This window comes from Bombina bombina, chromosome 4 (genome assembly GCF_027579735.1).
Source record: "Bombina bombina isolate aBomBom1 chromosome 4, aBomBom1.pri, whole genome shotgun sequence".
Lineage (NCBI taxonomy): Eukaryota > Metazoa > Chordata > Amphibia > Anura > Bombinatoridae > Bombina > Bombina bombina.
Window position 1 is genome coordinate 939,359,352 of NC_069502.1, and position 25,520 is coordinate 939,384,871.

At 38.2% G+C, this 25,520-nt stretch overlaps 1 protein-coding gene across 1 annotated transcript in view; it reads right to left on the bottom strand.

Moving 5' to 3' along the window:
* RDH13 (retinol dehydrogenase 13) overlaps nt 1-25,520 on the bottom strand; it is a 115,945-nt gene that overhangs the window by 63,499 nt on the left and 26,926 nt on the right. Inside the window, exon 5 of the mRNA XM_053711922.1 lies at nt 830-1,042. Coding sequence (XP_053567897.1) covers nt 830-1,042 — 213 coding nt within the window. The remainder of the gene's footprint in view (nt 1-829; nt 1,043-25,520) is intronic.

Genomic DNA, 25,520 nt, shown 5'->3' on the forward strand with positions numbered 1-25,520 from the left:
GACACACTATATTTGCTGTGAATGAGAACTTACTGACCCCTATATGAATAATATTATAATCTCTCATACATATTTGTTATGATAAATAATTAATCAGAGTGTGATTTTACACAGGTACTGATGTCAAAGTTTGCCCAAGTATATTACTTATGGGGAACAATAATAAATTTGCCTAACTGAACACCAGAGATTAATTTTTTAAGGGGGGAGAATAATCATGAGCCCCTCTCATCCCTTATTTATGTAAAGGAGCACTAGGTCACTCATTTTAAGAAACATCTTATAGGGGATTATAAGGCTGCATGGATTTCATTTTTAGCAATGACAGGAACTACAGTTCCCAGCATTCATTCATTAGTTACCTACTCAAATCATATACTTTATGTTATGCACTTTCCGAAAAATGTTTACTTTGCAATTTTTATTTTGGCATTTCTGGAAAGAGTCACCACCAAGAAAGCAAAAAAGGGATATTTAAATTTCCAGTGTGGTGCAATAAAACTACGGATCAATAATTTAGTCCAAAATTTATAAAAGGAGAAGTGGGAGGGATAAAGAGACATAACTCACATGCAGATCTCCAGCTATATATCTATTTTGATGAAGAAAAAAACCCAACAATGTACAGTTTGGTAGTGTAACCTACAGCACAGAAAAACGTCTAATAGAATGAACTTGTACGTTTACATCAGCTTCAGCACATAAGTGTGCAGCAGCTCAACAGTCAGAGGGTTTACTTTAGATAGAACATTTTAAAAGCTTTAAAATATCTATATTATTTCTTTATAATTCTTCAAATTACAGTTTCACTGTACTTTAATAAACTTACCCTGCAGTCTCTTAGCCAGTTCGTTGGTGAACAGCACATTAGCAAGCTTGCTCTGGCAGTATGCTGCTTTGGTATTATACTTCTTTTTCTCACAGTTTATATCATCAAAGTCAATCTCTCCGGCTATGTGAGCTAAGGACGAGACATTAATTATGCGAGAATTCCCAGAGGTCTTCAGTTTTTCAAGAAGTAGATTGGTCAGGAGAAAATGCCCTAGAATGATAGAGAATAAACATAAGGAATACAGCAGATGAGCTACTGGTTTATTTTATATCACTAGGGCCAAAGTTATACTAAAGAGCTTGACCAACACTACACTAAAACCTTCTAGGGAACATTAATCTCCTCTATATTTTTCTCAAATAATGATAAACAACTTTTAAATAGGCATTCCTTATTTATGGGCACGATACGGCTGTAAAATACCTCTGAAAGAATGTTTGCTCCACTCTCCTAAAAAAGGCGAAAGTGTACTAGATTTTTCTTTGCATAAATGTTTTGTAGATGATCTATTTATATAGCCCATCTGGGAGTGTTTTTGTAACAATGTATAGTTTTGCTTATTTTTAAATAACATTGTGCTGATTTTCAGACTCCTAATCAAGCCCCAAAGTTTTAGATGAATACTGATGTCTACAGACTCATGGTTGTGTAATGGGTCTTTTCATATGCAGGGAAGGGAGTATCTGCTGGTTCCTACTTTCTGAGCTCCTTTCCGAGGTTGCTGCTTTCCAAGGTTTTATACTGGATTTTTAGATCAGTATCTGTGCATATTCTTTCTTCATAGTAGTGTACATTACATTCAGTTATATGCAAATTGGTGTATACTGTCCCTTTGAGTGTGGTGACATTTATCTAACCCAAAAACATTCTACATGATGCTTAGAATAAAGGGACGTAAAACCCCAAAATTTTCTTTCAAGATTGATAGTGTATACATTTTTAAACATTTTTTCAATGTACTTCTATTATTAAATTTGATTCATTCGCTTAATATCCTTTGTTGAAGGAGCAGCAATGCACTCCTGGGAGCTAGCTGAACACATTGGGGGAGACAATGACAAGAGAAGTATGTGTGCAGCCACCAATCACCAGCTATCTCACAGGAGTGCATTGCTGCTCCCCAGCCTACCTAGGTATGCTTCTGAACAAAGGATACCAAGATAAAGTAAATTGGATAATAGAAGTAAATTGGAAAGTTGTTTAAAAATGTATGCTTTATCTGAATCATAAAAGAAACATTTTGGGTTTCATGTCCCTTTAAAGAACAAGCTATTTTATATCTGCCCCTAACTGGCCACAGAAAATGTGTGTATATTTCTGAACTGCTCCAGATTACCAAAATCGTGAAGTTGTGCTAACAAAATGTCAGTGTTAAAGAGACATGAAGGTGAAAATTAAACTTTCATTCAGATAGGCATGCAATTTAACAACAAAAAAAACCTTACCAATTTACTTTTATCATCAAATTTGCTTTGTTCTCTTGGTATTCTTTGCTGAAAGCTAAAACCTAGGTAGGCTCTTAAACTGATTTCTAAGCTGTTGAAGGCCACCTCTTATCTCAGTGCATTTTGACAGTTTTTCAAAGTTAAGACACAACTGGCTCATATGTGCCATATAGATTATTTTATGAGTCAGCACTAACTGGCTAAAATACAAGTCGGTCAAAATAACTGATATAAGGGGGCAGACTGAAATGGCTTAGATACAAGGTGATCACAGATGTAAAATGTGTATTAATATAACAGTGCTGGTTATGCAAAACTGGCGAATGGGTAATAGAAGGGATTATCTATCTTTTTAAACAATAAAAACATTTTCAAGTGGAATGTCCCTTTAAGGCTGTAAGAATTAAACAAGAACAGTAACAGCAGTAATAAAACTGATATACAGCAAAACGTGTTGCATGTCATTATTGGAAAATTCAAACATTCGGATATTCCAAGTTGTAGTTTATAACAAACAGTTTAAATTAAAATTTTATGCCAAGGAAAATCTTTATTTAAAAAGCAGGAATGTAAAGCTTAGGAGCCGGCCCATTTTTGGTTCAGAACCTGGGGTATGCTTGCTTATTGGTGGGTAAATGTAGCCACCAATAAGCAAGTGCTATACAGGTTGCTGAACCTAAAATGGGCCGGCTCCTAAGCTTTACATTCCTGCTTTTTAAATAAAGATAGCAAGAGAACGAAGAAAAATTGTTAATAGTAGTAAAGAAAGTTGCTTAAAATTGTATGCTCTATCTGAATCATGAAAAAAATTGGGTTTAGTGTCCCTTTAACATCTTTAAAAGGGGTTAAACATTGTTATACGCAAGCAATAATAAAATACATTAAAGCAATTCCTTTTTGCATTATTATATTCCTTTAATAATTTTAGAGGGACATTAAACACTAAATACATGCTAGATAGAATGATGCAGTCAAATAAAAGATTAGTCTGAGAATAACATGTAGATGTATTTTTTAAAGTTTCATTAGTTGTTTAAATATTGACAAAATAAGTGTACAGTTTTAGTGTCTATAAAACAATGGGAGCCACCATGTTGTAACTTAGATTACCTTCTCTGCTGTAGCCAATTAGGGGCAGTTATAAATAGGTCACTAGAGTGTGCAGGCAATGGCTGTAGAATAACAGTGTTCTTCACTTCCATTTCTAACGGAATTAAAAAGATCACAATTCCAGAATGGGATTACAGGAGAAGTGGACAAAATAAATAATGAAAGTATATTGCAAAGTTTTTTTTTAATATATATATATATATATATATATATATATATATATATATATATATATATATATATATATATATATATATATATACACAATTTATCATTTTATATTACAATCTCAAAGTGTTTAATGTCCCTTTAAAACATTTATTTTGTATATAAATATATTGCAGTACAGTGCATAAATACTGGTATATGCCATGAAAATTACAAAACATTTCAGACAACAAGATTATGAGACAAACAAGGGTGATGCTCTAATAATAGATGGTGTCAGGATAAGGGCAAATATAAATGTTATAAAAAAACAAAAATTTACGCTTACGTGATAAATTTCTTTCTTTCCAGGCATGGAGAGTCCACGTCGTCATTCCAAGTCATTTCAGTGTAACTTCCCTTACCCATAATCACCAGGCATTCAGCCGAAGGAAAATGGAAAAAGAAGAGACACAAAAGGTATAGAGGTGCCTGAGGTTTTCTCAAAAAAACTGCAGAATTAGAATTTAAAAAGAGGGCGGGGTTGTGGACTCTCCATGCCCGGAAATAAATACATTTATCAGGTAAGCATACATTTTGTTTTCTTTCCTATGGCATGGAGAGTCCACAACATCATTCCAATTACTAGTGGGAACCAATACCCAAGCTAGAGTACATGGAATGAAAATGGAGGGAGAGCAAGGCAGGAGGACCTAAACAGAAGGCAACACAGATTGAAGAATCTTTCTCCAAAAAGAGGCTTCAGCCGAGGCAAAAGTATAAAATTTGTAGAATTTGGAAAAAAAATGCAGAGAGGATGATGTTGCCGACTTGCAAATTTGTCATTTTTGAAAGCCCAATTTGAGGAGACAGACATAGTGGAGTCAGCCGTAATTCTCTCAGGAGGCTGCTGCCCAGCTGTCTCATAAGCAAAACGAATCATACTTCTTAACCAGAGGGAAAGAGTATTAGAAGTGGCCTTCTGACCCTAACGCTTTCTATAGAAAACAACAAACAGGGCAGAAGATTGCCAAAAAACTTTAGTAGCTTTTAGGTAAATGTTAGAGCACACACAACATCTAGGTTATGCAAAAGACATTCCTTATGAGAAGAAGGATTATAGCAAAATGAAGGAACAACAATTTCCTGATTAATGTTTCGATCCGACACTACCTTATGGAGAAACCACAATTTAGTACCAAGGACCACCTTGTTTGCATGAAAAATAAGGTACGGGAATCACACTGCAGAGCTGAAAGCTCAGAAACTCTGCGAGCGGAGGAAATAGCAAGGAGAAACAAAACCTTCCAAGATAATTTTATATGAACAACATGAATCGGCTCAAACGGAGCCTGCTGCAAAACCTTAAGAACTAACTAAGGCTCCAAGGAGGAGCAACAGGTTTAAACACAGGGCCTGAACAAAAGCTTGAAGATCTGGTAAATCTGCCAAACGTTAGTGCAAAAGAAGGGAAAAAAAAAAGAAGACAGTGCAGAAATCTGACTCTTCAGAGTACTGAATGACAAACTCTTCTCCAGGTCATCCTGAAGAAAGGATACAATTCAGGGAATCCTCACCCGGCTCCAGGAGAAACCCTTAGATTCGCACCAAAAAAGGTATTTACGCTATACCTTATGGTAAATCCTGCGAGTAACAGGTTTACAAGCCTGAAGCATAGTATCAATGACCGCTTCAGAAAAACGGTGTCTAGACAGGACTAGGCGTTCAATCTCCAAGCAGTCAGCTTCAGAGAATCTAGATTTGGATGGAGGAATGGACCCTGAACGGAAGGTCCTTCCTCAGAGGTAACCTCCAAGGTGGAAGAGATGACATCTTCACCAGATCTGCGAACCAGATCCTGCGAGGCCAGGCAGGAGCTATAAGAATCACAGACACTCTCTCCTGTTTGATACGAGCAATGACTCATGGAAGGAGAGCAAACGGAGGAAACAGGTATGCCAGAAATTCCAAGGAACCGCCAGAGCATCTATCAGAGCGGCCTGAGGATCTCTTCACATTGATCCGTACTTTGGAAGCTTGGCGTTTTGACAAGACGCCATCAGATCCAACTCTGGAACCCCCCATCTGAGGGTTATCCTTGAGAACACTTCCGGATGGAGAGCCCATTCCCTGGGATGAAAAGTCTGTCTGCTTAGAAAATCTGCCTACCAATTGTCTACTCCTGGAATGTGGATGGCAGATAGGAGACAATCGTGAGCTTCTGCCCACTGCAGAATGCGAGTCACCACCTTCATGGCCAAGGAACTCCGAGTTCCTCCCTGGTGGTTGATGTAAGCCACTGAGGTGATGTTGTCCGACTGGAATCTGATAAACTGGACTAAAGATAATTGAGGCCAAGCTGTCAAGGCATTGAAGATTGCTCTCAACTCCAAGATGTTTATGGAAAGAGAAGACTCTTCCCAAACAGCTCCCGAGCCTAACAGGCTGGCGTCCGTAGTCACAATCACCCAGGAAGATCTCAAAGAAGCAAGTGCCCCGAGACAGATGTTCCTGTTAAATCCACCACGAGAGGGAGCTTCTTGTTAGGGGATCCAGAACTATCCTCTGCGATAAATTTGAATGGTCTCCATTCCATTGAGTGAGCATGCAAAGCTGCAGAGGTCATAGATGGAACCGAGCAAAAGGAATAATGTCCATGGAAGCCACTATCAGACCAATCACCTCCATGCATTGAGCCACTGATGGACGAAAAGCAGACTGGAGAGAAAGGCAAGAAGCTTGGATTTTCTGACGTCTGTCAGGAAAGTTTTCATGGACAGGGAATCTATGATTGTCCCTAGGAAACACACTCTTGTAGCTGGAACTAGAGAACTCTTTTCCAGATTCACTTTCCACTCGTGGGAACGTAGAAAAGACAACAACATCTCTGTATGAGATTTTGCTAGTTGAAAAGATGACGCCTGAACCAAAATGTCATCTAGATAAGGCACCACAGCATTCCCTGGGATCTGATCACTGCCAATAGATCCCTCAGAACCTTTGTGAATAATCTGGGAGCCGTGGCAAGATCAAACGGAAGTGCAACAAACTGGAAATGCTTGTCCAGAAAGGCAAACCTTAGAAAATGGTGATGATCCCTGTGAATGGGAACGTGTAAATACGCGTCCTTCAGGTCTATGGTCGTCATGAACTGACCTTCCTGAACCAATGGAAGAATGGAACGAATAGTTTTCATCTTGAAGGACAGAACCCTGAGGAATTTGTTGAGACACTTTAAGTCTAGGATGGGACATAAAGTTCACTTCTTTTTGGGAACCACAAATAGATTTGAATAGAATCCTTGACCTTGTTCCTCTAGAGGGACTTGTACAATAACTCCCAGGGAGGATAGGTCCTCTACGCAATTTAAGAAGGCCTCCCTCTTTACCTGGTTTGAGGATAGTCTTGACAGGAGAAATCTGCCCCTTGGAGGGCAAGACTTGAATCCTATTTTGTAACCCTGGGATACTATGTCCACAACCCACTGATCTGGGACATCGCATATCCAAAGCCTGTCGAAAAAGGAAAGCCTGCCCCCCACTTGATCCAAAATTGGATGGGGGGGCGGACCCTTCATGCTGATTTAGAGTCAGTGGAAGGTTTCTTGTTTTGTTTCCCCTTATTCTGGACTTCCAAGAGGTCTTCGCTTACTCTGGCTTGTATGCAAGTTGATATAAGCTTGTGTGTGTATCGCTGTAAAAGCTGACCTTGGTGGGGGTTTTTTTTCTGAGTGGAAATTATTCAGGCTGTGTATATAAAAGTGTTTCTTAGCTAAGAAATCTGACGCTGTAATGAAGTATTTTAAAGTGTTATTGTTGTAACTTGATTTTAAAGTCATATGTATGTTCTTAATTCTTTGTGTTATTAAAGGGACATGACACCCACATTTTTTCTTTCATGATTTAGAAAGAGAAAGCATTTTTAAACATCTTTCTAATTTACTTCTATTATCTAATTTGTGTTATTCTCTTGATATTCTTTGCTGAAAAGCATATCTAGATATGCTCAGTAGCTACTGATTGGTTGCTGCACAAAGAAGCCTCATGTGATTGGCTCACCCATGTGCATTGCTTTTTCTTCAAATAAGGATATCTAAAAAATGAAGCAAAATAAATAATAGAAGTAAATTGTAATGTTGTTTAAATTTGTATGTTCTATCTGAATCATGAAAGAAAGATTTTGAGTTTAGTGGCCCTTTAATAGCATTTTTAGTTTTAAGTGATAATTGTTTTATGCAGATAAAGACTGAAGAGAGATTTAGTGTGTTTTCCACCTGTTAAAAGGCACATAAAATATATTATTTTTGCAAGTGAAGTAACTAAGGAAAGTGCAATGATGGGAGTGATTTTAAGTCTGGTAAATACAAAAGACAGTTGTTCTAGCAAGTGATTAATAGGTCGATTTAAGTATGTTATGTGCGTAATTTAAGATTCATGCAAGGAGTTAATAAAGAGAAAAGAAAATACTATACGCTGTATGTTATTAAATGTATCTAAAGTATTTGGGTCTGTTTCTGTTGCAAGTAGAGTAATTCAGTAGAGTTTTAATATAATTGGTAACATATTATTGTGTAATATTAGTTATGCTGTGATGGCTCTCATTTAAATTGCAGGTTATGACACAGTAAAGAAGTAGAATTTTAATGGTAAATAACACAAGTTTCCTAATGGCTAGGTTATATATGTAATATTGATATTATAAATGTTTAGTTCTTAAAGGGACAGTACACTGTAAAATAGTTTTTTTGTTGATGTGTTTTTGTTTTTTGTTTTAAACTTATTTTATTAATTTTAAGGTAATACAACAGAGCAAAATAATATTAATGTTTACATTCTAGTCAGCATTAAATAAAATGAAAATAGAACAGAGACAGGTGCATAGAAAATCATGATAACACATTTATCAAAACATATTACTTTATATATGCATCATCTCTTCATGCATACATCTTGAAGCCATTTAATCAATTTCATACAGTTAACAGAGGCCGAATAGGTACAGTCTAAGGAAAGGGGGAAAAAAATCCACCGACCAACACCCCTCCCCCCTCTCACACCCCCAGCTCCAAATTTTACTGCAAAAATAACAGTAATACTAATACAAGTTAGATTCCAGCCCAGCTTTGAGGAAACTGGCCTGCTATTATATTAATTAAGACATATTCTGTATTCCTGAGTGGAGATACCAATTGTATCTGGAGATTATTAGGTAGTGAGAAGATTAGATTTTTCCATCTATTGAAGAATTTCCCTAGATGTAAATTAGATAAGTCTAATAGGACATAGTGCTCTGACATATATTGTTTAATACATTTTTACATGTCACAAACTTAGGAGATTTAGTTGCCTTCCAGTCTTTAAAGTGAAGGTAAAGTTTCAATGGTTACTAAACACAATTAAATGTAAAATTTAAAATCATTTTGACTTTCATTCATGAACTTTAATATATTTGTTTGCAAACGAAGTTTTACATGAGTTAAAACACTAATATTTAAATCTATAATAACAACCCGTTTTTCGGAACTTCTAATACTTCCTGATCACGTTTTACAATTCTCCAATTGAAATCCTGGTCGTAAAGGCGGCCGTGACACTAAGTCATCTAACTATCGGCCGATCTGCGCATGAGTCCCATCTAATGCTCGTGGCCGAGTCATAAACGTCTTCTGATTTCAATCAGTAATTGCAAAATTGCATGCGCTTTGGAGACAAGCTGTATTGGGAACGCGCATATCTAATACGTATAGAGCGGGTGGGACCGCTCTATACGTAAACACTGAAGAAGTAAGGAAATAAAAGATGGGAGGAGCACAGACAAAAACGGAAGCCTTATAATGTATTTAAAATAAAAGGTGAATTAATATTTTTATTTAAAAAAAAAAAATATAGCGATTATGTTTATATAGATGAAGAGAATGAATTACTGTTTTTAAATGGTCCGAAATTTACTTTCACTTTAAGGATTAAATTCCTAGTTATAAAAATAATCGTGTTAATTAAATCGTTTTCTTTATGTTTTTCTGAATATTTTACTAGAAAGAAGATATGTAAGATTTGTATATCAAACTCTACTAAAAGCTTCCACTTTAACCAGTAATTAGAGTACATAACTGAGCAAAAATAATGAATAATATCTGTGTGTTCTGCACTACATTTAGGACATATTTGTTTAGTTCCATACCATCTATTTAAATCGGCATTAGTTATATACAGTATGTCTTCCTAATCAATTTCAAGTGTGATTCTCTCCATTTAGTAGGAACCCAAGATTTATTACTTATTTTAAAATATTGTTTTATTTCCTCTATAGTCAAACTGGGGAACTCTTTATACCACTTATCCTTTATGGCCATCAAGTACTCTTCGTTCTGAAAAGAATTAATCATATTATAAACTATTGAAATTGACGTCTTGAAGTCCCCAGAGACCAAGTCGGCTTATATATTGTTTGTAGATTGTTAATGTAATGGCAAACCTGCAAAAAAGTCCTTTTTGGGAAGATCGTAGTTCTTGGCTATATTTATAAATTAATTAACTGTCAAATCTTCTGATAGTAATTGTCTGATATATCTAAGACCTTTAATTTTCCAGCGATTAAATACTGATTGTGTATGTCCAGGGTAAAATTCAGGATTGCCAGAATTACCAAGTACTTCCGTACAGAAAGGGTTGACATTTACTCAGACACAACAGCTGCCAGGCCTTTAATATATTTTTGAAATATTGTCATAGTCAGAATTCTCTTAGGGATTCTGTTTATAGGACAATGTAGAAGCGTTTCCAGATTAAATGGGGCAATTAAATTAGTTTCAATATGGTGAAATGTTACGTAATCTTGTACTGTTATCCATTCTATTGCATATTTGGCTAGAATTGCTAGATTATAAGATTCAATGTCTGGAAATGCCAGACCTGCGGTTACTTTATCGCGTTGTAGTTTATCTAGAGCAATTCTTGACCTTCTCCCGTTCCAAATAAATTTGGAACAACATTTTTTAAAACATATAAATGTCCTTAGTAATGTAATAGGAGCTGGATATTTTGAAATAAATATAACATTTTGGGGAAAAGAATAGTTTTAATCAACATTATTCAGGCCAAGTTAGCAATTTCCTTTTACATTCAGCAAATATTTTAGGATAGTTTCATTCATAGCACTCATTCAAATTTTTGGATAGTATGATTCCCAAATATTTAATTTGATATGTTTCTTTAAAGGGGAGTTGGTTTCCCATGGTTAATCGCTATAGCCTGATATATCACCAAATAACTGCATTTTGTTTAACAATGAAGGAAGCGTTTTTTCTACATCACGTAAATATATCAATAAATCATCGGCATATAGTGACAACACCATTTTTTGGCCCCCGATGTGTATACCAGGCAAACAAGCTCATAAGAGAATTGCAAAGGGTTCTATAGATAAATGAAAAAGTAACGGGTATAAGGGACATCTCTGACGCATACCTCTTTGTAACTTAAAGTATTCTGACGTAGTCCCATTAACCACAACAGCAGACACTGGGTTATTGCATAAGACTGTAATTAGATTTATAATATTATCTCTAAACCCAAATTTGTCCAATGTCGTGAGCAAATGGTCCCAACTGATAAAATCAAAAGCTTTTTCAGCATCAACTGATAAGATTGCTGCATCCAACATCCTACCTTGAGTTGTGTTTTTAAATCTATCCTGAATATATTCCATTATCAACATGGTTTTCTGTATATTTTTTAACAGGATTCCTCCCTGGCATAAAGCCCGTTTGATTTTCACGGATAATAACCGATATGTACGGTTTTAAACAATTAGCTATTATGGAGGTCAATAGCTTGTAATCAATATTAAGTAAGGATATTGGACGATATGAGGCAGGATTTTCTGGATCTTTATCTTTCTTAAGAATAAGTGAAATGTTGGATGCGGCAAAACCGGTTGAGCATTTATTGTACTTTAAAAAAGAATTATTATATAAACCATGTAAAACCGGAGAAATTTGTTCTATTAATATTTGGTAACATTCTGAGGGTAACCTATCAGGGCCAGGGGCTTTGTTTAATTTAAGGGCTTTTATTCCTTCCTCAATTTTAGTGTGATTGGACTATTGATAATCTCAATTGTCTCTTGTGATAATTTTGGTAGAGTAACTATCCCAAAATTTGTTTTTTTTTGCCTCCTGATTAACTGTGCCAGCTGTGTACAAGTTTTTGAAAAATTCTAAAAAGGTCTTATGAATCTCCTTATTTGTGGTTTATCTATTTGAACCTTGCTTTATTGCCGCTATGTTATTCTTTGTTCTAACTTTTGTTATATAAGATAGATATTTAGCAGACCTTCCTCTAAAACCTCCATAAAGTGCTCTAGCACGGGCATCTTCCTGTATCACATTTTGTTTTAAAAATAGGTCTCTCTGAGTCTTTAGATTTATATATTTGTCCTAATAAACATTGTTTGGATGAGCTATATATATTAAAACCATTATTGGACTTCCGGTGGGCGGCTCCCCAAGATGGCTGCAAGTTTTCATGGCTCTGTGGAAAACCTCCTTGAATAACTTTTGCAGCTAACATCCTAAGCCATCTGCTTCTCCCTTGACACTCGTGTTGTCCGGGAATCACAGCAGACAGAAGAAAAGTTACCACTTCTACCCCGGAAGGCACATTTACTGGTTAAACAGGGATTCCCCCTGTAATAGAAAACTGCTCTTTGAATTGTAATAGTAAAGCGGACTTTACCACAGAACCCTTTAACCCTAAGCTAGGAACCACATGCGAGAAAATATACCTAGGGGCAAATAATGGCTTCAGAGACCGGTGATTTTGTGCATTCTCTGGTCCCTGCTCTTGCTGCGCAGCTATTGCCTGCCTTTGACAGATTGGAAGCGGCAATGCAGCAGTTGATGGCGCAGTTTCAAGTTTCAGACCTGTCTGACACGGAGAGGACACAGAGCAAAGTCATAAATGTTTCCTACACTTCTGCCGACATCCCCTCTAGCAAGCCTACAAGTCATTGCGTAGAAATTGAATCTGTACAGTCTGCATGTAATCTGAAGATCCTTAGAGTTGCTTGTGACACCGAACGGGAAGGTATGCCTACAGCACCTATTGAAATGCAGGACATTTTCAGTAAACAACATGAGACTGCTATTTTCTCTATGAAATATTGCCTGCCAGTTCAACTTCACCTGTATCTGACAAATCTTTTCAGGGATTATAGCATCTATGACCCTCCCCCTTTTGCTGGTCCCGCTCCACCAGAGACACAACATTCCAGCATGCAGACTCTAAGACAGCTTCAATTATGGGTGTTCTGTTCACTGTCAGCGTGTAATAAACTGCATGAGTGTGGGAGCACAAGCTGTTTTGATCTTCTGCGTAACTTGTATCCCCGGAGAGGAGTCGGCTAGTCAGTTTCACACTGTGATTTATGTTTGAGCCGGTCACCTTTTACAAGCTCATTTCACTTAAGCTATTGATATATAGACGGCTCTGCATTATAACATTCACCTCCTTATGTTATGCTAATTGACATTAGTATTCTCCTAAGCCCCAGAAAGGAGTAGATGTGTCTGAATGGGCATATCTTATTGACCAGCTTTCATATGCTCCACGACACTTCTGTACACATTATGTTTTGAACTATTGCACTGTTATAAGTTTTGTGACATCAGCAAAATCTGATTAACATTATAGCACATATACAGTTCAATCTGAGTCAACACTATTATAAGAATCAGCCAATTAAGCAGCTTAGCAAAGGTTTCTTGTCTCACTGAAGTATTAGATATATTAAGTGCAAAGTCTAATGTCTCTGACTGGTGTGGTCCACGTATTAACCTTTTAAAGTTTTATATCATTATATTTACCAACAGTATATAGACATGTACTTGACCCTATGGGGAGCTGCATGCTATTCTGCATAATATTGATTATATTTATAGTGATTGGAGCCAGAATATCTAACTGGACATTCAGCCAGGTGCTGCTTTACTCTGTTTTGTGTTATTTTTATAGTATAGTTAGTTTTTTATTTGTGTTTTATTTTAAGCAAATGTTAAGTATTATAATTCCTGAAACTTGTAAACAATGTGGGGATTTTACTGCCATCCTCTTGAGGGGGTAAATGCATCACGCAGAAAGTCAATCTGTGGTTCACCTTCTCCACTAGCGTTTAGGGCACTGCGCAAACTCCAGCCATATAGTAGCCAGTCTTTTATTATACCGCTGCATAATCTATTGTTTACTACTTAATCTGGTGCCATACTAGAGCACAACTTTGTTATCACGGGAGGTAGGATAATTTTGTTTTAAAGGCTCCCTGGATAACAGTAATAGGTCAGAACTCATTTATAACATCCATGTTAATTACATATCAACAGGGCTAGTCCCCCCCCTTTCGTTCATTTCACTTTCATATTGATAGTAAATAAAAACCATTAATATCAAACTCCTGGTTGACACAACTTTTTTTATATCCTGTGCCCACTCCTGTGTGTTTGGCCACACTCTTCCCTTCTATTGCGCTCTTATACCTACCTAGTACGTTATGTCCGTAACTTTAAACATTGACAGATCCAGCAAATGTAATAGACCCAACATACTCTTTCCAATATCACAGTGCATGTTTGAACATGCAAAAAATAACAGCAAAGGAAAAAAAACCAAAAAAAAAAACCACAATGTAATGTTTATCCTGCCCCACACATTTATTTATCTTTATTTATCTTAGTGTATTTTAGGTTATGTAGGTGTTTAGTGTTGTTTGTTTTGGTTAGTTTAGTAATAGTTATAACTATAAAACCCCAATAGTGAGTACACAAGTTGTGTTCAATATTTGTTATTTTCGATTATAACATTGCTCTGAGAGGTATAAACGTATTGGTATTATCAAATGTTCCAAATATCCTTACTGATGTATCTTCCTGCTTTCTAAATGCACTTTACCACCCTGTGAGGTGGAACAAAACCTATATTGTGTAACTGTACTCACTGTTGGAAATAAATAAAATTATTAAAAAAAAACATTATTAACGGAGTTAGAGAGCTGTTCCTCCTGCTGTTTATTTTTCTTTTTGGTCTTGCAAAGATAGGCCTTTATCTCACCCCTCAAAACTGCTTTTCCACATTCCCGCAAAACTTCATGCTTATGTTTATATGTGGAATTAAGGTTTACGTATTCTTGCCATCTGCTTTTAAGCCAATTTTGAAATGAACTATTTTGTGCTAAATGTTTTGGAAAGAATATATTGTTAGTAGGACATCTTTGATACATTTTTAAATCTATTCCTAATGAAATTATAGCATGATCAGATACGACTATATCATGTATACTTGCACTTATTTTTCTGCCTGTCATTATATCAGCAATTAAGAATATGTCAATTCTGGAGAGGGTTTGGTGTGATTTTGAGACACATGTATATGCTTTGGTATCTGGGTTTTGAAGTCTCCAAATATTTCGTGTCCATGTTGATGTGCTTTCAATGATTTGTTATTCCAGATGTATAGTATAAAAAAGTAGGAGAAATTGTATTTTCAGTTTTATTTGTATATATGAAGTAGTTGCTTTTGTGCTTTTAAATCACAGCCTATTACAATGGGTTAAGTTTCTGGTAATAGCATATCTCATTGTCATCTAATATTTCTTTGGGAAAACTGGAGCTCGGTGCTTAGACAGAGCAATGGAAAAGTATAATTTTATTACTTTACTATCCTGTACCCTATGGAGAGTGTGATTTTTTCTTCTGGCTGTGTTTACTTAGGCTATTCAATAGATGACACTCCAGTATAACATTTTTACTATACGTGGGTATACCACAGGCTGAATCAGTTATTTCAAATGCCAAAATAGGGGTGAAGGAGCTACTTGTAAACAATTAAATACACTCCATCAGGTAAGATGGATCGTTGGGAAGAATTTAAAAGGGAGAGCTGTCCTTTTAATCTATTAGGGTAAATTATTATTATTGTTTTTAGAAATCTCATTTTGTTGTATAAAATTGTTATATTTAGTCAGAGAGCTGCAAAATGTTGAATATCAAATTATATGTAAAAATGAAATCAAATAATTGTGTATTTATTAAAAACAGAATTTATGCTTACCTGATAAATTACTTTCTCCAACGGTGTGTCCGGTCCACGGCGTCATCCTTACTTGTGGGAATATCTCTTCCCCAACAGGAAATGGCAAAGAGTCCCAGCAAAGCTGGCCATATAGTCACTCCTAGGGTCCGCCCACCCCAGTCATTCGACCGACGGACAGGAGGAAACATATAGGAGAAACCATATGGTACCGTGGTGACTGTAGTTAGAGAAAATAATTCATCAGACCTGATTAAAAAACCAGGGCGGGCCGTGGACCGGACACACCGTTGGAGAAAGTAATTTATCAGGTAAGCATAAATTCTGTTTTCTCCAACATTGGTGTGTCCGGTCCACGGCGTCATCCTTACTTGTGGGAACCAATACCAAAGCTTTAGGACACGGATGAAGGGAGGGAGCAAATCAGGTTACCTAAACGGAAGGCACCACGGCTTGCAAAACCTTTCTCCCAAAAATAGCCTCCGAAGAAGCAAAAGTATCAAATTTGTAAAATTTGGCAAAAGTGTGCAGTGAAGACCAAGTCGCTGCCTTACATATCTGGTCAACAGAAGCCTCGTTCTTGAAGGCCCATGTGGAAGCCACAGCCCTAGTGGAGTGAGCTGTGATTCTTTCAGGAGGCTGCCGTCCGGCAGTCTCATAAGCCAATCGGATGATGCTTTTAAGCCAAAAGGAAAGAGAGGTAGAAGTCGCTTTTTGACCTCTCCTTTTACCAGAATAGACAACAAACAAAGAAGATGTTTGTCTGAAATCTTTTGTAGCCTCTAAATAGAATTTTAGAGCACGGACTACGTCCAAATTGTGTAACAAACGTTCCTTCTTTGAAACTGGATTCGGACATAAAGAAGGTACAACTATCTCCTGGTTAATATTCTTGTTAGAAACAACCTTTGGAAGAAAACCAGGCTTAGTACGCAAAACCACCTTATCTGCATGGAACACCAGATAGGGTGGAGAACACTGCAGAGCAGATAACTCTGAAACTCTTCTAGCAGAAGAAATAGCAACCAAAAACAAAACTTTCCAAGATAGTAACTTAATATCTATGGAATGTAAAGGTTCAAACGGAACCCCTTGAAGAACTGAAAGAACTAGATTTAGACTCCAGGGAGGAGTCAAAGGTCTGTAAACAGGCTTGATCCTAACCAGAGCCTGAACAAATGCTTGAACATCTGGCACAGCTGCCAGTCTTTTGTGTAGTAAGACAGATAAAGCAGAGATCTGTCCCTTTAGAGAACTTGCAGATAATCCTTTCTCCAAACCTTCTTGTAGAAAGGAGAGAATCTTAGGAATTTTTATCTTATTCCATGGGAATCCTTTGGATTCACACCAACAGATATATCTTTTCCATATTTTATGGTAAATCTTTCTAGTTACTGGTTTTCTGGCCTGAACCAGAGTATCTATCACAGAATCTGAAAACCCACGCTTTGATAGAATCAAGCGTTCAATCTCCAAGCCGTCAGCTGGAGGGAGACCAGATTTGGATGTTCGAATGGACCCTGAACAAGAAGGCCCTGTCTCAAAGGTAGCTTCCATGGTGGAACCGATGACATATTCACCAGGTCTGCATACCAAGTCCTGCGTGGCCACGCAGGAGCTATCAAGATCACCGAGGCCCTCTCCTGTTTGATCCTGGCTACCAGCCTGGGAATGAGAGGAAACGGTGGAAATACATAAGCTAGGTTGAAGGTCCAAGGTGCTACTAGTGCATCTACTAGAGTCGCCTTGGGATCCCTGGATCTGGACCCGTAGCAAGGAACCTTGAAGTTCTGACGAGACGCCATCAGATCCATGTCCGGAATGCCCCATAATTGAGTTAGTTGGGCAAAGATCTCCGGGTGGAGTTCCCACTCCCCCGGATGGAATGTCTGACGACTCAGATAATCCGCTTCCCAGTTTTCCACACCTGGGATGTGGATCGCAGATAGGTGGCAGGAGTGATCCTCCGCCCATTGAATTATTTTGATCACTTCTTTCATCGCCAGGGAACTCCTTGTTCCCCCCTGATGATTGATATACGCAACGGTCGTCATGTTGTCTGATTGGAATCTTATGAATCTGGCCTTTGCTAGCTGAGGCCAAGCCCTGAGAGCATTGAAGATCGCTCTTAGTTCCAGAATGTTTATCGGGAGAAGAGACTCTTCCCGAGACCATAGTCCCTGAGCTTTCAGGGATTCCCAGACCGCGCCCCAGCCCACTAGACTGGCGTCGGTCGTGACAATGACCCACTCTGGTCTGCGGAAGCTCATTCCCTGGGATAGATGGTCCAGGATCAGCCACCAACGGAGTGAATCTCTGGTCTTCTGATCTACCTGAATCATTGGAGACAAGTCTGTATAGTCCCCATTCCACTGTTTGAGCATGCACAGATGTAATGGTCTTAGATGAATTTGTGCAAAAGGAACTATGTCCATTGCTGCAACCATCAACCCTACTACTTCCATGCACTGCGCTATGGAAGGACGTGGAACAGAATGAAGAACTTGACAAATGCTTAGAAGTTTTGACTTTCTGACCTCTGTCAGAAAAATCCTAATTTCTAAGGAATCTATTATTGTTCCCAAGAAGGGAACTCTTGTTGACGGAGACAGAGAACTTTTTTCTATGTTCACCTTCCATCCGTGTGATCTGAGAAAGGCCAGAACGATGTCTGTATGAGCCTTTGCTTTTGACAGGGACGACGCTTGTATTAGAATGTCGTCCAAGTAAGGTACTACTGCAATGCCCCTCGGTCTTAGAACCGCTAGAAGGGACCCTAGTATCTTTGTGAAAATCCTTGGAGCAGTGGCTAACCTGAATGGGAGGGCCACAAACTGGTAATGCTTGTCCAGAAAAGCGAACCTTAGGAACTGATGATGTTCTTTGTGGATAGGAATATGTAGGTACGCATCCTTTAGATCCACGGTAGTCATAAATTGACTTTCCTGGATAGTGGGTAGAATCGTTTGAATGGTTTCCATCTTGAACGATGGTACCCTGAGAAATTTGTTTAGGATCTTCAAATCCAAAATAGGTCTGAAAGTTCCCTCTTTTTTGGGAACTACGAACAGATTGGAATAAAATCCCATTCCTTGTTCCTTTATTGGAACTGGGTGTATCACTCCCATCTTTAACAGGTCTTCTACACAATGTAAGAACGCCTGTCTCTTTATTTGGTTTGAGGATAAGTGAGACATGTGGAACCTTCCCCTTGGGGGTAGTTCCCTGAATTCCAGGAGATAACCCTGAGAAACTATTTCTAGCGCCCAGGGATCCTGAACATCTCTTGCCCAAGCCTGAGCAAAGAGAGAGAGTCTGCCCCCTACTAGATCCGGTCCCGGATCGGGGGCTACTCCTTCATGCTGTTTTGTTAGCAGCAGCAGGCTTCTTGGCCTGCTTACCCTTGTTCCAGCCTTGCATTGGTTTCCAGGCTGGTTTGGGTTGTGAGGCATTACCCTCTTGCTTAGAGGATGCAGAATTAGAGGCCGGTCCGTTCCTGAAATTGCGAAAGGAACGAAAATTAGACTTATTCTTGGCCTTGAAAGGCCTATCTTGTGGAAGGGCGTGGCCCTTTCCCCCAGTGATGTCTGAGATAATCTCTTTCAATTCTGGTCCAAATAGAGTTTTACCTTTGAAAGGGATGTTAAGCAATTTTGTCTTGGATGACACATCCGCTGACCAAGACTTTAGCCAAAGCGCTCTGCGCGCCACGATTGCAAACCCTGAATTTTTCGCTGCTAATCTAGCTAATTGCAAAGCGGCATCTAAAATAAAAGAGTTAGCCAACTTAAGTGCGTGAACTCTGTCCATAACCTCCTCATATGGAGTCTCTCTACTGAGCGACTTTTCTAGTTCCTCGAACCAGAACCACGCTGCTGTAGTGACAGGAACAATGCACAAAATGGGTTGTAGAAGGTAACCTTGCTGTACAAAAATCTTTTTAAGCAAACCCTCCAATTTTTTATCCATAGGATCTTTGAAAGCACAACTATCCTCGATAGGAATAGTAGTGCGCTTGTTTAGAGTAGAAACTGCCCCCTCGACCTTAGGGACTGTCTGCCATAAGTCCTTTCTGGGGTCGACCATAGGAAATAATTTCTTAAATATAGGGGGGGGGACAAAAGGTATGCCGGGCTTTTCCCACTCCTTATTCACTATGTCCGCCACCCGCTTGGATATAGGAAAAGCGTTGGGGTGCACCGGAACCTCTAGGAACTTGTCCATCTTACATAATTTCTCTGGAATGACCAAGTTGTCACAATCATCCAGAGTAGATAACACCTCTTTAAGCAGTGCGCGGAGATGTTCTAATTTAAATTTAAATGTCACAACATCAGGTTCAGCTTGTTGAGAAATTTTTCCTGAATCTGAAATTTCCCCATCTGACAAAACCTCCCTCATGGCCACTTCAGATTGGTGTGAGGGTATGACAGAACAATTATCATCAGCGCCATCCTGCTCTTCAGTGTTTAAAACAGAGCAATCGCGCTTTCTCTGATATGTAGGCATTTTGGATAAAATATTTGCTATGGAGTTATCCATTACAGCCGTCAATTGTTGCATGGTAATAAGCATTGGCGCGCTAGATGTACTAGGGGCCTCCTGCGTGGGCAAAACTGGTGTAGACACAGTAGGAGATGATGTAGTATCATGTTTACTCCCCTCATCTGAGGAATCATCTTGGGCAATTTCATTATCTGTGGCAGTACTGTCCTTACTTTGTTTGGACGCTATGGCACAATTATCACACAAATTTAAATGGGGAGACACATTGGCTTTCATACATATAGAACATAGCTTATCCGAAGGCACAGACATGTTAAACAGGCTTAAACTTGTCAATAAAGCACAAAAAACTTTTTAAAACAAAACCGTTACTGTCTCTTTAAATTTTAAACAGAAAACACTTTATTACTGAATATGTGAAAAAGTATGAAGGAATTGTTCAAAAATTACCAAACCCAGAGGGGAATACGATACCAAGTGACGCCTTCTAGAAACTTTTCCAGCTACTTTCAGATCCTCACACATGCATCTGCATGTCTTGCTCTCAAAAACAACTGCGCAGTAATGGCGCGAAAATGAGGCTCAGCCTACAACTGGGAAGGCCCTCCCTGACTGAAAAAGGTGTCTAACATAGTGCCTGCCGTTAAAAAACGTTCCCCAAGTTTATAAATGTGAATTATCAGCATAAACATGTATAAAATGCCCAAATAAAGCAATCAATTTAGCCCATAAAAGTGTCTACCAGTTTTATAGCCCATATTAAGCCCTTTATTCTGTTTGCTTGATTAAGAAAATGGCTTACCGGTCCCCATGAGGGGAAATGACAGCCTTCCAGCATTACATGGTCTTGTTAGAAATATGGCTAGTCATACCTTAAGCAGAAAAGTCTGCTAACTGTTTCCCCCAACTGAAGTTACTTCATCTCAACAGTCCTATGTGGAAACAGCAATCGATTTTAGTTACTGTCTGCTAAAATCATCTTCCTCTCACAAACAGAAATCTTCATCCTTTTCTGTTTCAGAGTAAATAGTACATACCAGCACTATTTTAAAATAACAAACTCTTGATAGTAGAATAAAAAAACTACATTTAAACACCAAAAAACTCTTAACCATCTCCGTGGAGATGTTGCCTGTGCAACGGCAAAGAGAATGACTGGGGTGGGCGGAGCCTAGGAGGGACTATATAGCCAGCTTTGCTGGGACTCTTTGCCATTTCCAGTTGGGGAAGAGATATTCCCACAAGTAAGGATGACGCCGTGGACCGGACACACCAATGTTGGAGAAATCCTGGTTATGTAAAAGTATAGCATAGGGTTCTAAAGCTTTTCCCAAATTATTTGTGCCAAACATGATTTATTTAACAGTGAGTTTGCGCTGTGCTAAGGGCATGTGTGCAAGAAGTCCACGTCTGGTTTCTCCCATTACTCTTAGGGAGACCCAAGAGTAATTTACATAATTGTGAAGAAAGAGAAAGAGAACAGCACTCCTGAGATAGAACAAAAGCTAGAATAACTTCCATGCCTGTTCATATATATATATATATATATATATATATATATATATATATATATATATATATATATATATATATATATATATATATAAAGTTCAAATATATTTATATAAGTAAATACATCTTGCACACCGCAGAGCTATATGAGATGCTGTGTTGAAAGTAGGGGATTGCAGCACTCAGTATTAACTTCTCAAATCTAATATGTAGAGACAAGCTGAAACAAAGTATCAAAACAAAGGCTCACACACAGATGGTCCAATTAAAGTGTTACGCATTTATTTACACATGTTAACCTAAACCTTAATATGCCACTGCAGTGGAACGTATAGCAAAACCTAAACTCATGGGTACTAAATTCATGAATGACTATCACAGACGAATGCTAAAGTAAACATACAAAAGAAATTATAAGGCATAACATAGGAAATCAAACAAAATTGAAACAAAATGTCCCAAATGAAACAAAATTTCCACAAATCTTGTGTTAGTTATGGTGAAATTTCTTATACAAAAAAGCAGCATCTGAGTTCATCCTGAAAATGTACTGTTATTGGAGAAACAGCTGACAGACTCGAGGTAAAAGCGTCCTCCTGTGTCAGCACTTATAAACCATGAGTATAAGAAATTGACATCTGACTTTTCCCAAATTGCGGCAATAAGGATATAGAAAAACATATACAACCTCTTCCAAGAGTTAGGATAGGTCTCAGGCAGCTCAGACCGGGTTCCGGTTTCTTTAGGCACCGACTTGAGGTATACCATATGAAGTGAGCCAGGACTTGGCATCCGGCTTTTGTCTCACCCAGATCACTCGTTCCGTTTCTTGACACATTCGTTTGTGCAATTCAAACTTCGAGACTTTATGTTGGGTAGATCCACTTTCAATCACCTCTGCCGACTTTAGCTAGAATCCAAGTGTTATTGATCAACACCAATCCGGATACTTGTTTGCTGCCGCTTAAACTTTCAAATGACTGTGTCGACGCGCGTTTCGCCCCACAATGCTTTGCGTCAGGGCCTCGTCAGGACTGTCAGTCACAGGTGAACTCTCCTTTCATTTAAATCTCCTACAGGTATTAGGTAAGCCAATAGGGCGTATATGCTCCAGCCAATAGGAAGGTTTACTTGACAACACCATTGTTTAGATTTCTTTGCTTTTATATGCCAAACCACAAACATTGCTATTATCCTAATTTATACCTAGTATGACAGACCAAAATAAAAGGAGACTAACAAATGAGTTAAAACACTATTAAAGGGACCAAATTATGCAGAGCCTTCTATGAATCTATTTTAATTTCAAACACCCCTAATGCGATAGAATTTGCATAAATTATTTACGGATGTTGAAAATAAAAATCAAGATGAACATTTCTTTCTTCATATTTGTGCTTAGGCTTTTTAGGGAATGATAGAAATGTGAGTACAAAAGGAATTATCTTACAAGTTATTTATTATTACTTGATCGGACTACCTAGGTTGATTTCTCATATTATTTCTGTTTTTAGCCCAGGAAAGACCTAAATTCAATTCTTTCATTTAAGCCAAAAGGGGATACTGTTTTTAGAACATAAGTCCACCTGGCCTCTTTTTTAAGAAGACATATATTGTTGTCCCCTCCTCTGCCACTTGTCAGTCCTTGATCAATGCCAACAAATTTTAAAGATATAGTACTGCTATTGTGTGCATCTTTGAAATGTCTTGCAACACTAGTATCTCTTTCAAAGAGTATGTCATCTCTATGCTCCTGTACCCTGTCCTTGAACATCCGTTTTGTTTTACCTACGTAGAACAGGGGACAGGAGCATTGTAAGAGATATACCACTCTTATTATTGGTATTGGCCGAAAAAGTTTTACACTTTAACATATAGGGACAATACACACAATGTCCACATGGGAAGCTGCCTTTAACTTGTTGGTATTTGGTTAGCCAGCTTGTTGTGGGTTCTGACCTTACAAATCTGCTTTTAACCAACTTCTCTTTTAAGTTAGGAGATTTTTTTGCGGTCAAAAGGGGTCTTTGACCCACTTTTTCAGCTATTTTTTCATCAAATGACAACAAATGCCAGTGTCGAGACAAAATGTCTCTCAAAGCTTGCCATTGGCAATTAAATGTTGTAATAAATCACAGCTTCCTGTGAGTGCCAGTGGCACCCAGGGCTGAGCATGTTCCAGGGTCATGGGATGTGTACCCGGTCCGGTATGAGAGTGAAGTTCCCTTCCGTGTTTTGTATATATCTAGGGTGGTTACATATTCCTGTGCACCCTTCCCTTGTTTTCAGTTTGTTTGGATTTGAAAGCTTGCATTGTGTGGCTGTTTTAGGGTCTCAGGTATTGGAGGGGACCTTGACGTGGTACCTGAGCTTGTCCCATTTGGCCAGATGCAGTGACTAACCTTTCCATTTTTGCTTTTAAATCTTAGCTGAGAGCTTGTAAGTGAGTGCTGGGTTTTCTCTGTGTGTTGTATTAATTTGTTTTGTAATTTTCCCTATGGTTCTTGCACCCAGACCTGTCTGGGGTTAACTGCTTGTGGCTCTGGGGACAGCACAGCTTCCTGTGAGTGCCAGTGGCACCCAGGGCTGAGCATGTTCCAGGGTCATGGGATGTGTACCCGGTCCGGTATGAGAGTGCAGTTCCCTTCCGTGTTTTGTATATGTCTAGGGTGGTTACATATTCCTGTGCACCCTTCCCTTGTTTTCAGTTTGTTTGGATTTGAAAGCTTGCATTGTGTGGCTGTTTTAGGGTCTCAGGTATTGGAGGGGACCTTGACGTGGTACCCGAGCTTGTCCCATTTGGCCAGATGCAGTGACTAACCTTTCCATTTTTGCTTTTAAATCTTAGCTGAGAGCTTGTAAGTGAGTGCTGGGTTTTCTCTGTGTGTTGTATTAATTTGTTTTGTAATTTTCCCTATGGTTCTTGCACCCAGACCTGTCTGGGGTTAACTGCTTGTGGCTCTGGGGACAGCACAGCTTCCTGTGAGTGCCAGTGGCACCCAGGGCTGAGCATGTTCCAGGGTCATGGGATGTGTACCCGGTCCGGTATGAGAGTGCAGTTCCCTTCCGTGTTTTGTATATATATATATATATATATATATATATATATATATATATATATATATATACACAGTCCCTTCAGGCTGTTATATATCACCTTCCAAACGGGTACCGCTATTCGAGTTGTTACCTCACTGTGTGAGGTCGCCTTAGGCGTTTGTAAAATATGAGCGTCAGTTCCAAAAAAAACTTTTTAGCACTCTTGGACGAGTTTCGTCCGCAACATGGGCTGACTTTTTCAACAGGTGACGATTTGGATGTAGCTGTGTGCTACCGGAAGGAATTATGAATTTACCGGGCTCTGTGAAAACCCACCTCCATGTTTGATTGACTGGCTTAATCCAACTAGAACCGGCATATCGATGCATTGTACATATTACCACTAGATACATTTTATATTCAATACATTTGACACTTTAAATTTTAACTTTTTAAAGACATGATGAATTGATTGTTAAAATATAAATGCTCTCTAAAAATCATTTATCAGATAAAGAATATAAAAACATAAAATACATATATCAAATAAATATGGCCAGAAAAATTTAACATTTACCAAATACAGACTAATTGATCAAAAATCCCTGTAGATATAAAACAAACATAAAAGCCAGCATAATAAAGGTAGGTGTTATCTATATTATTTATTGTTATAAGGGTCCTAAAAGAGAGGCTCACCTACAACTCAATATTCATATTGATATCCCATTTTGTAGTGCTCACTCTTTCAAATTACAGACTGTGTGTTAGTATCCTATAATATAAAAGGCCAAGTGTGTTTGTCCGAAGCTGTCATGCGCAGTAGAGACAGCACGAGGACAAACACAC